Raw genomic sequence first — 15,547 nt, 5'->3', positions numbered from 1 at the left:
GCGACGGGCTGCCGTGATTGTGGGAAAGGAGGGGAGAGGTGGGGGGGGGAGGGGGGAGGAGGAGGAGAGGAAACAAAAACAATCGGCCGGGCGCCGCCATCTTGGGTCCGTTCTCCACGCCACACAAGTGAATGGGTAGATATGAAATTACCACAGGGGAGCAGCAGCAGCAGCAGGGTACGGAGGGCTGTTCCGAGCTGCCGGCTGGACTCGGGGGACTCTAGAGACGGCTCCCGCCGCCGCCGCCGCCCAGAGAAAACCCCCGGGCTCGGCCTTTTCTCCTCGCCAACCCCTAAACTGCACTCCTGGAGGGACAAAGTTGGTCTCAGCCGCGCTGCCTCCGCCGCCCGGGAGACGAGAGAGTCGGGTTCGGCAGCGGCTTCCTCGGGGCCGGGAGTGAGCCGGGGTCAGAGTTAGGGGCGAGGGTGACGAGGGGATTCCTCCCCCCTCCACCCTCTGGCCGGGGCTCGCCTGGTGCGCTGTGTGGGAGGCAGGAGGAGAAGGCGGGAGGAGTCCAGCAGGCTTTTCCTTTCCACCCCTGCTATTTCTTATTCCTTTCTCCTAAAAGGAAAAAAAAAAAGAAAAAGAAAAAAGAGGAAAAAAAAAAAAGGCCAGAGCTGGATCGGGGGGTGGGTGGGGGGGGAGGACGGGACCGTCTCGGCTCTCCGTTTGAACAGCAGCGGGGCGGGCGGAGGTGCGGCGAGGAAGAGATGTGTCCGTGAGGAGTTGGAGAGGAGCGTGCATCAAGCAGAAGAGTCACAAGCCGCCTGCTGCTGCTGCTGCTGCTGCTGCTGCTGCTGCTGCTGCACGGGAGGAAGAAGCCGGCGGGGAAGGCAGCCGCTGCATCCCCCCCCTCTGCCCGCAGTCTCGCTCGCCTCCTCGCTTCCAAAGAAGCTGACTTCTCCTAGAAGCACGGCAGTCAAGGAAGGAAGGATTTGCCACAAAGAATATATCACCCTCCTCCCCAGCGGCTGGATACTGCATTTTTTTTTTTTTAATTTTTTTTCACCCCCCCCCCCCCCCCTCCAGTCGCTCTTCTGTGTTTAAATACCAAATATAGCCTCTTGCGGGGGGGGGGAAGGGGATGGAAATCTCTTAGAAGAATTTGAAATCTTGCTCGGATTCTGGTGTCGCACGGACCGGGAGAAGGACCGGGAAGAGGAGGGGAGGTGTGCGGCTCTCGCTGACTGGCGGCAGGACTAGAGATTTGCCACTTTTCGGGAAGCCCGAAGGTTTGTTTGTTACCAAACTGTTGTTTCTCCCCTTTTCCTCTTCTGGGTTACGCTAAATCCCTCAGCATTATTAAAGAAAACCGAAGCGTTGCCCACGTGTAGCTGGTGGCTTGCTTTTTTTTAAGGTAGTTTTCATCGAGAAACTGACAAAGCTTCCTCCCTTCACCCGGAGGCTTTTGAGGTTTGAAACTGAAATGGAGCTACTTTTCTCCCAAACACTACATGTTGTATGAGGGGAGCCAGGACGAAAACATCGTGTTTGCTGATTTCGATACGACTCCCCGACACTCTGCACCTACGAGGGATGCTTCACGGAGCTTCATGTCGAAAAGATTTGGAGTGTGCTCAGAGACTTCGTCGTGTCCAGCAGCTTAATTGTTGACTTTTTTTTTTTAAGTGGATTCGTAGCATACTTTTATGAATTAAATTTTGCCACCATTTGTACAGAAGCCAAATGACACGTGTGTTTTGAAACACGGTTCTAAATATATCTATCCCTCAACCCGGATTCTCGCTAGAAAGAGCCGGAGGGAGATCGTCAGTGTGTAAACAGATCTGATTTTACTGTTTTATGAACACTATCTGCTGCAGAAATGTTGCTATAGATTGCTTTATAACGGTTCAGCAAGAAGGGAGATTTTCCAGCTTGCAGGACCCAGGAAACTGGATACTTAAAGTCACTTAAATGTTTTAACAGCATTGGAAAATGGGAGCTGCTACTAAGTTGGCGTTCGCTGTTTTTCTTATCTCTTGTTCTTCAGGTAAGTGAATGTTCTTGGCTTTGTCGCTTTAAACGTAAGGCTTTGGGGTCAGCCCTTGAAAGCTGGAGGTAACCTTGTTGATTGATATGAATGAGGAGAAATCTTTTCTTTTTTCAGATGACAAATGTTTGGGGGTGGCAGTGACTGTAAAGGCAGAAGCTGTTTTCATGGTTATTCTTAAAAGCCTCTAACATGAGCACTTCAAACTGCGTGCAGCGCTTGAATTTCAGACCAATTGTGTGGAACAAATGTGGAAACATAACCACCTAGTGTCACATACAGTAATCTGGCAATGCAATTGTTAGTGTTTCATGGTTTTTTTTAAATAAGAATAACCCAGCTGAAATACTCTTAACTTCAATTAGAACTCTTATTCCGGACCATTCACTGGTGAATGGCAACCTTCCTTAATGCTTCATTAGTCTAGAATAGGTACAGCTCAGAAAGCATTAGCTCGTCCTTTAATGATAGCGAGGGGTGTGTGCATGTATAGATGTGTACACAGAATTAGGCTGAAAACGCAGGCTTTCAGTTTCTAAACAATTTTGTATTTTGCTACTCGATAGGTCACTGCCTTGTAGTGCAAAAAAAAAAAAAAGAAAAAAAAAGCTACTACTTTTCTCTTTAAAACAGCAGAGCTTGAGTTTCCAACGCTAGCTCTGAGTCCTGAGGAGCCAGCGGGGTGTGAGGACTTCCCCACGCTTCTTTAGGAGGAAAATTGTTATGGTAGCAACCAGTGGTTGGGGGAACTGTTGGTACACTTCTCCTTGAAGCTCCGTCAGTTTCACAAAAAAACTGTTGTGAATTGTGTAATGGATCTAATAGTAGCTTACACGGCAAGCCTCGCACTTTCTGCTTACACTTTGAATGTGTTTGTAGTCGTCTGTGTAGGTTTAGATGTGCTTTTTAGCATTCTTGCACGGTGTGCAAGGGTGTACTTGTTCATCAGTCTGAAAGCTAGCAGACAAGTGCTCAGCTTTTCGGTGTAACCGGTGTAAGGGAGTAATGAGATCCGTATAACAATGCCTTTTAAAATTTCAGTGTTATAATGTACAGGATTTTGCTGAACAGGACGTTTTCTTGTGGTTAGTAAATGGATAGTCTAGTCTTATGTCTGTAGCGGTATTGATCAATTCCGTGTGTGCTAAATGTGCTGTGAAATGGCAAGCACTGCCAGAAATAAACCAAAAAAAATCCTTTCTGTTTTAACCAGATAAATAACAGAGCAGGTTAAGGACAGACAGAGGTTTGTTTGGGTTTGTTTGTTGTTTTTTTTTATTAGGCTATAACATTTATTCCTCTCTTGAAACAAAACACCATTTCTTCTGATAGTTTTGTCTTGCAGTAGAAGACTTGTCTTTCACCTTTTCCTAATACCTTATTTTTAAGTTACTCGAGGAACATTCCTCTTAACTTGGGAATATTTTATGTAGGGAGTCTTCCCCCCGTCTCCCCCCTCCCAGTTCCTGAAAGACTTTGTGCAATCTGCTCTTGGTGTCTGTCTTTCCCTTCCATGTCCTTCTATTAAGATCCTTTTGCCTAGAGCACAGAATAGTGATCTTGTTGACATTACCTATCCTACTTATTAAAAAGAACGGTTAAGCAACAAAAGCTGTCCTTTCTTTAGCATTTCTTGCTCAGGTTGTTCTTGGTAAGGTGAAATGGATGTTTGTCTTGCCTGTGAAGATGGAATTAATCTTTGCTAAATGAGCAGGAAACTGGTTGCAATTCGGACTGCTTCTCATGTTAATGACATTGTTTTTGGTGGTTATTCCAGCATTACACATTAAGTGTTCTGGTATTTAACAATTATTAAACTATTTTCTACTCGCCTAAAATTTTAGAGTATCTGCAGCCCCGGTGTAGGTCTAGTAATAAATAAATTCAACAGTAAGCTTATGTTTTCATGATGAAAATTTTACGATTATGTAAGCTTTTAGCATGAAGTACAGGCATTTTGATAAGTAGTGTTTCTTAACTGTGACTTGTTTTGATTTAAAATCATACCTGATCAATTGATTCTAACATGATTCTCAGAAGTAGTAGTTTCTTTTCCAGTCTATAGTCTGAAAGAAGTCTGCTCAGGCTATATACTTAAGCATATTGGCAGTGGTTGAAGAAATCCTAGAGTTCAGTTGTGAAGATGTCTGGTTTGTCTTTCTCCGGTATGCAGTCTCCAGCTACTCTTGAGTGTATGTGTCCAGGAGTGGGGGGGTGTTGGTTTTCTGTATTAATTTATTTTTATATGCAACTGCGTTCTGCAGTTGTTTACATAACCAATTAATACTAGTGTTCTTTAAACAGGTGAAAATGTTGTGGGTTTTTTCTACATGGTGGGTGTGGAAATGGTCTTTAGGTTGAAGGCATTTTATTTTACTATCTGTCAACTGCTGTATGGAATCCTGTAAATGTACTTCAAATGGATAGGAATTTACAGTTAATCTAATAATCTTTGTTAAGGGAGTGAAAATACTTCCCCTTTCTGACTAAGATGTTTGAAAAAGAGCATCTGTGTTACATTATTAGGCTTTAAAATATTTGTAGATGCTTGGATAAAAGTGGGTGTAGGTTTGCACCCATTTGTACTAATTCAAGAGGATGAGATGAATGTGTATTAACTAAACATGAAAATAAAGTGCCTGGGTCAAGGTTTTCCATGTGCCCTCTAATATACTTTTTATATAAAAACCTGTGTGTATTTTTGATTTAATAAAGAACAGAAGGTCCTGAAGTAATAATAAAATACTTACAAACGATATGCTTCCTGTGTCTCTCCTGTAGGTAAGGCAAGATTGTAGGTGAGCTTAAAAAAAGAAAAATAGTAAATTATATAGGTTGTTCATCAGGAACATTTCTATTTAGATGCTATCTATGTTCTCCCCTTCCCCCAAGGAAGTATGTTTCTGTGTCCTCTAGTTTTCGTGATTGCTGAGTTATACTTTACGAAATTTCAGGAACAGAGAATGTGTACTTCCATAATTTCCTGTGATGTTTCAGGATATATACTCTACACAGCTGAAAATTTGGGAGATGTTGGAAGTAGTGGATTGTCTTTAACCAAAATCTTCTGTTGTGGGTTTTAACATCTCATGGTTCCTTTTGTTACTCTTAGACTCCATGTCTCCCAAACCATCACTTCTTCTCTTCTGACCTACCTGCTCTGCCTTTGGTACCTGGGCAGTCTGTTACCAAAGTAGTTCTGCAGCTTTAAGTCTCTTACAGGGGACAAAACTCACACTTGTTAAAACTCACCCAAGCTCAATTCATGCTAAAAATCACCCAAGCAAAAGGAAGCACATCAGAAAGTATTGGTGTTCTCTCTCTCTCTTCCCCCCCCCCTTAATGCTAGGTCATTCTCAAGCCACTCAGAAGGTCTTGAGTAATTTTGCTAAAGGAAATGGCATGTCAAAGATACGTTTGTAGTTGAAGTAGCATTTTCATTGCATGGGGAACATTCTATTCTTTGAGTTTTTAATTTATTCTTCTGTCTCACACCAATTACTATCAGGGGAAATGATTTTTTTTAAATTTATTCCCCCCACCCCCAAAAAAAATCTAGAGAGAACTGTAAAGCCCAAGGTACTGCTACAGCTTCAGAAGCTGAATGGTTAGGTGTTCTGAAGGAATTGAGGGGTGGGAAGTGAGACTTTTTTCTTTTGATTTTGCTAGTGTAATGTTTTTTGACTGTCCTTTCACTATTCATTTGATAGCACTTGAAAATCCTGCCAAAGGTTTAGAAGTATTGTTTGTGGAAATTGTCTCTGCTGGTATGTTCTCCGCAAGCTGTCCATGATTGTGGTTGAACTCTAATTGCTTTATTGCACAGGCAGAGCAATAAAATACTTCAGACTTAGTACTGCATTTAAAGTAAAATGCTGCTCAAGGTTCTTTTTTTTTTTTTTATGCGAGCGTACACTTTTATGTATTTTGTGTGGTGTTATTGGGCAATACCCCAGCACTCTTGATGTTGCTGTTGAGAGCAGGACTTGTAAACCTACTTAATACTGTTTTCAAGCATAGATACATTTACATAGATGTAAATGTTATGTAGTTTACAAAGTTTCATGGCTCCAGGTTGATGTTGTAACTTTGATTGCAGATCAAAATTCTGTTACTAATTCTATGTAATCTGTTAATACTTAACAAAAGTTACAAACCCTAAATCTTCTGGGTTATGAAAAAACCTGTACTTGTGCTAATGCAGTATTGGAACATATAAGTGTAGTTCTAGTAGAACTCTGCTTGACAAATGTTTCTGGAGAGATGCTGCTGTCATAGGTTTATTTGCATGTCTACCCTTCAGACACATGTCTTTTCTCAGAGAAAAAGCTTAAATAAGTTTGTCTTCAAATGCTGGATGCTATGTAAGTTGGTGGGGGGGAGGTGTTCTGTGTGTGGGGAAAGCTGTTTTCTGCTGTATGGGGGTGCAAGAAGGTAATTACAGCTGTCATGAATAATAGTTTTCAGCTGGTTTTAATGGAGTGTATTTGAATGCCACTTCTTTTTTCTTCACCCCCCCCCCCCCCCCCGGAATTTTGGGGCGAAAGCCCTTAGGTGATGGGCTCAGATGATTTGCAAATGAGGATAGGCAAATTCCCCCCCCCTACACCTCCCCATTCAACTAGAGAGGTTCATTGTTGTCATATCATTAGTTTTAGGTAGGGGAAAAAGATAACAGTAACTCCAATGTTTTTCAGTCTTACTGATTCTACCTTCTCTTCCAATTCCCATAGCGTATTTGTCTTTGAAATTGGAATACAGTTCTATTTCATATCATCATTATGGAGTTTGTATGTATAGTGTCTGGATCTCTTAAAAGATAGTAGTAACATTTTCTTTATTCACAGACAGATGTGGTGGACACAATATGCAAAAGTAGTCTTTTGGAGACCTATATGATTTGGGGCCAAGATACAGCAAGTCCTGGGTACTTAACCTTGGGAAATCATCTGGAGAATAGCCATTATAACATGGGCTGTAAGAAGATAGAGGTTGACAAGGAATCTGATTGTGGAAGAGATTTCTTGGTAAAGGGGAGATGCATTTCCGCCACTTAATTAACAGAAAGCAGATTAATGCAAATGTCTGCTTTAGCTGGTTGGTAGAATACATGGTCTGTTAGCTATCTGATGTTCCTGAAAATGAGAACTCTTTAAAAAGATCAAGAAAATTACGAATTTTACAGCCAAGTTCTTGTGTGATGAAATCTTAATGTGTTTTTGTTGCCTTGGTGCTTAAAATTCAGCACATCTTATTTCCTGTTATTTCCATATGGAAATTGAAGTGTTATTGGATGCCAGTGACTTTATGTGGCATCTCTTATCTTCTCTCCCCTACACTGTCTGTGTGGTGGTGGAGGTTTTTTCTTCGAAATGCTTTGTGACTACGGTGCCAAACAGCAGAGCATATTTAGGCTTAATCCCACAGAAAATGAATATTTACTGCCATATTGTTTACATTGTCTATCTTTCTGGCTAAGAGTCCCAAATGTACATTAGATACATCAAATACTTCAATTGTTGGTGGAAAGAGAGCAGAGAAGGGTTTATCCACTGCAGTAATTGTTGTAATAGTTTCACAGTAAAGTAAGCCTTGATGAAAGGTCAACATTCATAGTTTTATTCTGAATTTCCTAGTTAAAGCTGTAACTGGAAGCAAGCAGTCTGTCTAGGAAGAAGAAAAACACACAATTCGCTTACTAACTGGAGGCATAAATCTTTGGTTATGTGGTTAGAGGTATTTGAAAAACACTTGGAAATGAGGGAAGCGTTTGTGGGAAGGCTACCTGTTCTTGTAGCCAGAAGCAGCTGGAGGTAGCAGTAGTATTGTTGTTAGGATGGGATCTACTGAGGCTGGGTATTAAAGGCGTGAAGTACTTCTTTGTACCAACCTCTGGTTAGGTGCTGTCACAAAAAACTGAATTGCTTTAGATATAGTTCAGTGAAAGAACTTACCTTCTGTTTTTATCTTTTCTTTCTTAACTTCTGTTGCGCAGTTCTCCCAAATTAATCCCATTTTCAGAATTTGACTTTCAGTCAAAGAAGGATGAGCAGGATGGTAGCCTTTACCTCTCTGTCTTTGGAACTTTCTTTGTGATGGTCCTCCTAATGAACTGTGCTGCTGTTGCTTTCAGGCAGAAGCTTTGTTATGGAGCAAATGAGCAAGTGACATACTTAAAATTGTATTGATGCCAACAAAAGTCCAAGTGATGGCTGTGTAACCTAAAATCTTGGTGACTTTACAATGTAGCAGTGGAAGAACAGGAACGCTTGTGTGTATTGCCAACTCAACGTTTCATTGATTTTTTTTTTTTTTTTTTGAAGGCAAATTAAATATTGCTGAATTCTAAAAACTTGCCTTGTGTAAGTACTGGTATTCTTGTATTCTACTGGTATTTCTCCTTAAATTGGTGCAAGATAATCTGTTTCAATCAGCATTCAGAGTCAGTCCAAAATTGTAATTAATTTCAGTGTTATTCTTGAGTTATTCACTGAGAAGGCTTGTTAGTAACTCTTAAACTACATTGACTTGGCCTTCACGTGATGTTGAGTACCTTTAGTTGGCAAGGAGGGTACGTGTTGTTGAAGTAATTTAAAAGGCTAGATACCACCTTTTGAGAGTCCTTATTTTGTTAAGGTTTAATTTCTATTTTTAAGGATTTACATGAAGCTGTGATTAGGTGGTAATTCAATTCAAAATGCTGAAACCAGAATGTAATTAAAAGTAAACCCCTATATAATCTTAACTGTGATGGGCATGTAAGAAATGCCAAAATACATTTTTTTTTTTTTTGCTTTTATAACTCTTTAATTACATGAGGGGAACATTGCCTATAGTTAGTGAACTGAACTGACTGAAAGGAAAGATACTCGAGAAGAATCAGTGTTTTATAAATGCTATATCTTAGCTACAATGAAAAACAAGAATATTTCTCAAATTCTTTTGTTTGCTGAGCTTTGAGATAGTCATCAACTAAGCTGAAATTGAAAATGAATGTTTATTTTGCATTTACAAACGGTAGGTATGGCTGTCTAATCTAGTTTTGTTGTGCGCCTAACCGAGACTGTTCTCACGGTTGGGAAGATTCCACTGTCTCTATAATGGTGACAGCAAATCAGTTAAGTTTTACTGTTTTAATTCTTAACATTGACCCAGTTTAAAGCTAGTACCTGAAAGGTTACTTAAGAGATCTAATTTCATCAAAAGGTTTGTTTTCAGAAAGTGCCTGTACAATTATTTTTAAAACTGGGAATAAGAATCTATATTGCTCAGAATTTTGTTGCTTTTTCTATAGCTTTTTAACTCTTTATTTCTTCCATTCCTAAATGGAATGCATTCAATGTACTGTCATTTCACCAGAAAAGAGTTAGTTTTTATAGCTGAAGTTGCAGAGTTTCTTGTGGCAGATAGACTTTTTAAATTGGATGGTACATCCATCCTTTTTAGAAATGGAGAAGGAAGAAAGTGGTCAAAAATGTTTAGGTTACTGTTTCTGTATTTTCTGAAAGATACTAAACTTTTTATGAGGGTGAGTTGTCATGCATTTTTTGTTCTGGAAACAATGGAAAAGGGTAACGCAACTTGGTGATTTTTTTTTTTTTTAATATGATTGATTGTAGATCTGAAGAATGTTTTAGAGATTGTCTGTGGCTTGTCTCTTTTGACTGTTTCTAACTTCTTAGTGAAATGAGGCTGCAGGGTGAACACAAATACTGCTTAACTGCTAGTGCAGCCCTGATACTGTTTTAGCTTGTGCCAACTGGTGTCTAATGAGACGACATGGCAAGCACAGTTTGAGGGATAGTGCAGGCAGGGGGCCAGTGCCAGGAGGCAGCACAGTCAAGACTGTACCAGAATTCTGCAGCTTCAGCACTTCACTGTGCCCTCATCTCATATCTGAGAGCGTGGAGTATATAAGTATATACTGTCAGTATGCTGTGAAAACATAATTTACACTGGGTTACAGCTTAGCTTTTGCATTATTTTCGGTGTTCAAACTGAAAACCTGTCCTCCTTGCCAAAAAAAACCCCAAAAAACCAAAAGCCCAAAAAACCAAAAGCCCAAAAAACCAAAACACAAACAACAAAACCAAACAAACCTAAACAACAAACCAATGCATAACCTGCTTTGGGGCTGGAAGAACATCACATGGAGCCATGAGGAGGAGGTCCATGGTCAAGTGCTATATGGAATGGATGTGCTCAGTCTATGACATGTAGCCAGGGGACAGTGAAGAGTCCCTGGACCAGTTGTGATCTGCAGTGTAGATACGTGATTTGAATTAAAAATGCCTGCTCTGTGTTTAAAGATCACTTCTACTGTAGATAAGTATTGAAAGTTTTGATGCAGGAACAGTGCAGTTGGTGGTTGCTGTAATCTTGCAGTCTACCTGGTTTTTAATGTCACTTCATAACAATGGCTCTGAATAGGAATGGTAGTTTCTTATTTGAAATCACCTTTTAAAATCAGAGCAGTGTAGATTCATTTGGGTCATCAGACAATCTTCTCCAGCATCATGCTCAAAGCAGTGTATTGTCTACCAGACCCCCAGGTTCTTTTCAGCAGAGCTGCTACCTAGTCTGACAGTTGCCGCATGTACTGATGCTGAGGGTGCTCTGTCCCAAGGCTCAGGACATCATGTTTGTTGTTGTTGAATTTCATGAGGTCCCTGTTGGCCCACCCCTCTAGTCTGTCTAGGTCCTCCTGAGTGACATCCCTGCCATTGAGCACCCCACCCTCTGGCATTGTCTGTAAACTCACTGACCCTCCTCCAGCCATCGATAAAGGTATGAAAGGAGATGGGTCCGAGGGCAAGCCCTTGGCTCTGCTTGTGATACTTAGCATCCTGTTACGGACATGTTCCTTACGTGAGCGGTTCTATTCCAATCACATGCTGGCTGTATCTCGAGCTTTATTTGCTAGCTCGCATAGCTGATTTTAACTTCATTTCAGCAGCTTCCTTCCTTTTGGTGGCTTACAAACTTGTGATTCGGAGGGGGGGGGGGTTTGTAACTGAAGCTGTAATAGCATGACCTTATTTTTTCAGGTTCAGAGTTCTTATCTCATCTAGATAACGCTAATCTCTAGTCTTTAAATACTGCCGAAATGATCATAGTGATCTTTATTCTCTCAGCTGTATTTTGAAAACTTGGATTTCAGTATCAACAAGTAAGTTGAAATTAAATCTGTTTTTAAAAGCTATTTTTAAACACAACTAATTCTTTTATCAAGCCTTCTAACATGAAAAACTTTGCTTCTAGGAATTTTGGGGAAGATCCACGTGAACAGGAAAGTGGTTTAATTTTGTTGTTCAGTTACAGTGTTAAGTGTATGAGACAAAATTAAACTTTGCAGTAAGTAACTGTTAATTTTAGAAATTTTTGGTAGTGTTTGTCAGTAGAGGGTACAGATAGTTCTCTTTAGCTCATAGCAATTACATGATGGAAGAGTTTTCTTTAAATATTTCCATGTTTCAGGGTTGAAAAACATTTAGGCTGTGAAAGTTGCAAAAATTCTTAAATTGCACACAATTGTTTGAATTACTGTACTTTTTAAGATGGATTAGATCTATTTTTCATCATTTGTTTATAATGCTACTTTAAAAGTAGCGTAGAGAAGATCACTGGTTAAATATTTTCATTTTAGTTCCCTGGCCTTTAATTTTGGAAAGGGTCTGTTTTGCAAGTTATCCCTAGGGATAATTATATTACATTAAATTTAACACAAAGCCTATCAAAAAGGTTGTCTTAAATGGCTTTTAAAAATGTTATGGTTTGATTACATTTTATTTAACTTCAGATTGTGGCACATAATGGGAGAGGACAGACCCCAATAAATTAAGCCTCATCTAATCTCACCCATTTAGAATGATGCAAATCAGTGGTGAGGTCTTAATTAGTTTGTATGTGCCATATATGTACTAAAAGCAAGATATGGAACCATGAGTAATCTGTGAGAAGGCTATTTAAAACCATAAGATGGTTTTGCTCCCATTCCTGCCCCCAGATACATTCTCCCCTCCCTAAATAAAACAACAGCCCCAAACTCAGCGGTGAGGAGTGACTTAACAACACTCTGGAAAACCCTCTATGGAAAAAGAAAACTTGACAGTTTGGTGAAAGTCTTCTGTTCCTGTTCACTTGAAAAAATACTGAATCACATCCTATTAGGTCAGAGGCTTTCAAAGAAGCCAAGAGTGCTGAGGTCCCACTTTTTATTCCAGTGGAAATGGAGTGGATCCCTGATGAAAAAATCTTGATGCTCCAGTGTGCAGCTATACTTTTCCAGTGGCTTAAAAACCTTCCAATGGATGGCAAATAAAGCAGAAGTCATTTTGGTTGGCTTTTGTCCCCTCTAAATGAGGGAACAGTACTTTCAACAAGTTGAACTTAAATCCCCTTTGTGTCTCCCCCAAATGACATGTAATTGTAAAGTATTACTTTTTAAAACAAATTTTACTTTTTTTTTTATAACATAGCTGGAGTGATTCAGAAAATACATTTGAATGCTCTTTGGACCTATGGCAACAGGTGCTCTGGAGGTTATGTTTGAGGAAGGGAGAAATTTTGTCCTATCGCTTACCCTGTTGTGTCCCACCAGACTGTGTGAGGGCAGAAACTTTTGTTCTTTCTAGCATCCCTTAACATACTGACTGTGTGCTTTTGAGAACACTTAACACAGTGGCTGTATAGTAGATAATTTGCAAAAAAGCCATCAGCAATACAAGCTTTTCAAATTAGGAAGAAGTATGATTGGAAGGAGAATCATCTGTGGCATATCCTAAGGATAACCATCTTCTAATGACCTGTCAGGAGGATTCAGCTGTAAAACAAATGCAGTTTTTGGTGTTTGGGTGTTGGTTGTTTTGGTTGGTTTTTTTAAATCTTGAGTCTAAAGAGTGATGAGAATATGTACCAAAAGTGATTGTATTGATATTACTCTAATGATGTGTGAGAAAAGAAATGGAATAATCCTTGGATTTTATGTAATAAAGGATAAGTAACTTTTAGAATTTGGTGAAACATCCTATCTTACAATTTTGGAGGTAGAATGGTGCCTGATAGAGTTGGATGAGCTTTTTAGTTGGTGCCAAAATATTCCTTCTGAAATTTAGTAATCTCAGAGGGTTTTCTCTCACCATTATTAGAAATACTTTGGTGTTGGAAGCCCTTTCATTCAAAACGAAGAGGAGGAACGGTACCTGTGGAGAAAACCTATTAGCATTTTTTTACTTCAGCGTAATCACATTGGTCGAAGTATGAAGCTTCTTTCAACAAGTAATGTATAGCACATCAACTCAGGCAGTTAAAATCTTACCAGCTGAGTGCTAGCAGACTTCAGTATGTGAGAGAAGAGGTAAATGACAAGTTCCTATTTCTTCATATGTAAGAGTAAAAATGTGTGTTTGAATTTGGTTTTGATAGACTTTTGGGATATTTACATGCTGACAAATTCTGTTCTCGGGGAGCTTCCGCTGACCATCTACATTCTTCTCCCCACTGTCTTCCTTCTAGCCAACGTCAATCTTAACATTTTTCTAAGAGAGAAGCTTGTTTGCAGCCTAATGCTTGTTTGAGAAATCCATTATTCAAGTGTGGACTGACACATTCACCAGTTGATAGGAACTCTTGGAACGTTAGTAATAAACTGCAAAATCCTCGCTGCGGGTAATGAACAAGTTGAGTGTCTAGCATGTGTCAGATTTTGGTTGGTTGACAGTATCATTAGACAGGATATTCGAGCAGAAAAAGTCATTGTGAAACAGAGGTTCAGTAATGAAATAAAGTTTTAGAAGTAAGCCAACAAAGTGCATGCTTTTTAATTGTTCTTCCAGTAGTTCAGCCGGCTTCAAAGAACAGCTAATTAGCTTCTCCTTGTTCAAAAGGGTTATTTTGGTTGTACCTATTGTTAAAGGTGACAGCCGGTATCTCTTAATGTAGCTATTCAGGGTGGCTTATCCTTCTGTAATCAAAACCAGAGGGGTTTCCTTCTGTGGATAAGTCCCTGGTTCTCTGTGTGGTAGAAAGTTACGTATGGTAAGAAGTCTTTCCTTTCCTCAGGCATCTTTGAAGTGTCATTACTTAAAATATCTATTATATGGCACTTTTAGATTACATTTCTAGCTTTAAGCTAGCTTCTGTATTTGACATAGTGTGAAGAAGACTTTACAAATTATAAGTAATGAAAAATATTACAATGTAGAGTCCTTTCAGAGTTGGTGTCTTGTAGTACTGTCAGCTTTGATTTATGTAGGGTATTTAAGAAAAAGTGCTTGAAGAACTAGGAGACTGACAATTCCTCTTCTCTGTATCCTCTTCCTCATCCACATACCCACTTTACCGTGAAGTTACACTTCGTTGTAGGTTCAGCCTTCTCATACACCAGCCCTTGTGGCTATCTGACTTTGTGCTGGGCTGATTCAATTTGCTGAACCAGCAAAAGTGACTTGTAAAAACAGCAAGTAGCTTTCTATAAGCAGTATCAAATGAGGACAAGAGTTGGGTTAAAAGATGGTAGGAGCAAGGAAAGAGATGGGTGGAATAAGGGCTGGCAGTGAGTCTGCATGAATTGACCTAGGAAATGAATTATCAAGGGAGAATGACACATCAGATTTGGTGAATAGAGCTGTTCTGTATACATATTGGGTAAGAAAGGAAAAATGACTAATTATCAACATCCTCCATCTTTAAAAAGAACTTGCTTCTCTTTTTCAGAGTTGTTCTGAGGATCTCAGTGTGCATGCCTGTTGTCACGGGATTTTTTTCTCTTCTCTAGATTTTTCAAATATCTCCATGTCACATTATTCTCTAGGGGGCCTAGATTAAACATTTCCAGGCAGAACAGCAGGCCACTGCCTGTTGCAGCATTGCTCTAGACAGCACCTTTGCTCATCCTCCATTTCAGTGGTACAGAACTACTGGTTTTTTTGTATGGACATATGAGGCTTGTATGTGAGAAATAGCAGGAATCTAGTGGTGAAAAGTTTTCATTGTCATCATTCACTTAAGTGGCACCCTCTTCCAATGCACTTGTGGATAATTCACAGGTGGCAGAAGGCAAAGTTCCCATACTTAATGGAGAGCATGTTACAAACTGGTAGAGCTGGAACGTGCATCTGTGGAACCTGATTCAGAGGAATAGGTGATAAAATTCACTTCTGTCTCCCAGGTTCACTGGTAACAGTGAGGTGGGAACTAAGTAGGAGGTTCAAACTGATACAATGGGCTGTAAACTCCAATTACATCCCAAATTCAAGAAAAGAATTTGGAAAGACTATTTGCAACATAATCTTTGTAGCGTCTAATTTGTGGTACTCAAATTTTAACCACAAGTTGTCCTGGAAACTTATTCTGAGCAGGTAGGCATAAAACTTCATACAAAAACTCTGGAAAAATTCTGATCCAAGCAGAGAATGGACAGCACTCAAGGATCTAGAAAAGATGGGGGAAGAATGTAGGCAAGGTCCTTAAAATAATGACCCGTATTTGATAGTGTGCTGAATTCAAAACACTAAACACAGCATCAGTAATCAGGTTTACAGAAAACAGCTGATC

General features: G+C 39.8%; 1 protein-coding gene across 2 annotated transcripts in view; it reads left to right on the top strand.

The window, feature by feature from the left end:
- Nucleotides 1–70: 70 nt before the first annotated feature.
- The window catches only part of ACVR2A (activin A receptor type 2A), a 69,713-nt gene continuing 54,236 nt past the window's right edge, over nt 71–15,547 (top strand). The window contains exon 1 of one of the 2 annotated variants that reach the window (XM_069780736.1): nt 71–1,993. In XM_069780736.1, the coding sequence (XP_069636837.1) occupies nt 1,939–1,993 (55 nt within the window). In that variant the 5' untranslated portion in view covers nt 71–1,938. The remainder of the gene's footprint in view (nt 1,994–15,547) is intronic. The other variant, XM_009916000.2, reaches the window with a different exon arrangement.

The sequence above is a fragment of the Haliaeetus albicilla genome, chromosome 4 (genome assembly GCF_947461875.1).
Source record: "Haliaeetus albicilla chromosome 4, bHalAlb1.1, whole genome shotgun sequence".
In the NCBI taxonomy this organism is placed as follows: domain Eukaryota; kingdom Metazoa; phylum Chordata; class Aves; order Accipitriformes; family Accipitridae; genus Haliaeetus; species Haliaeetus albicilla.
Note: the sequence above shows the minus strand (reverse complement) of the source record. Positions and strands in the feature narration are given on the sequence as shown.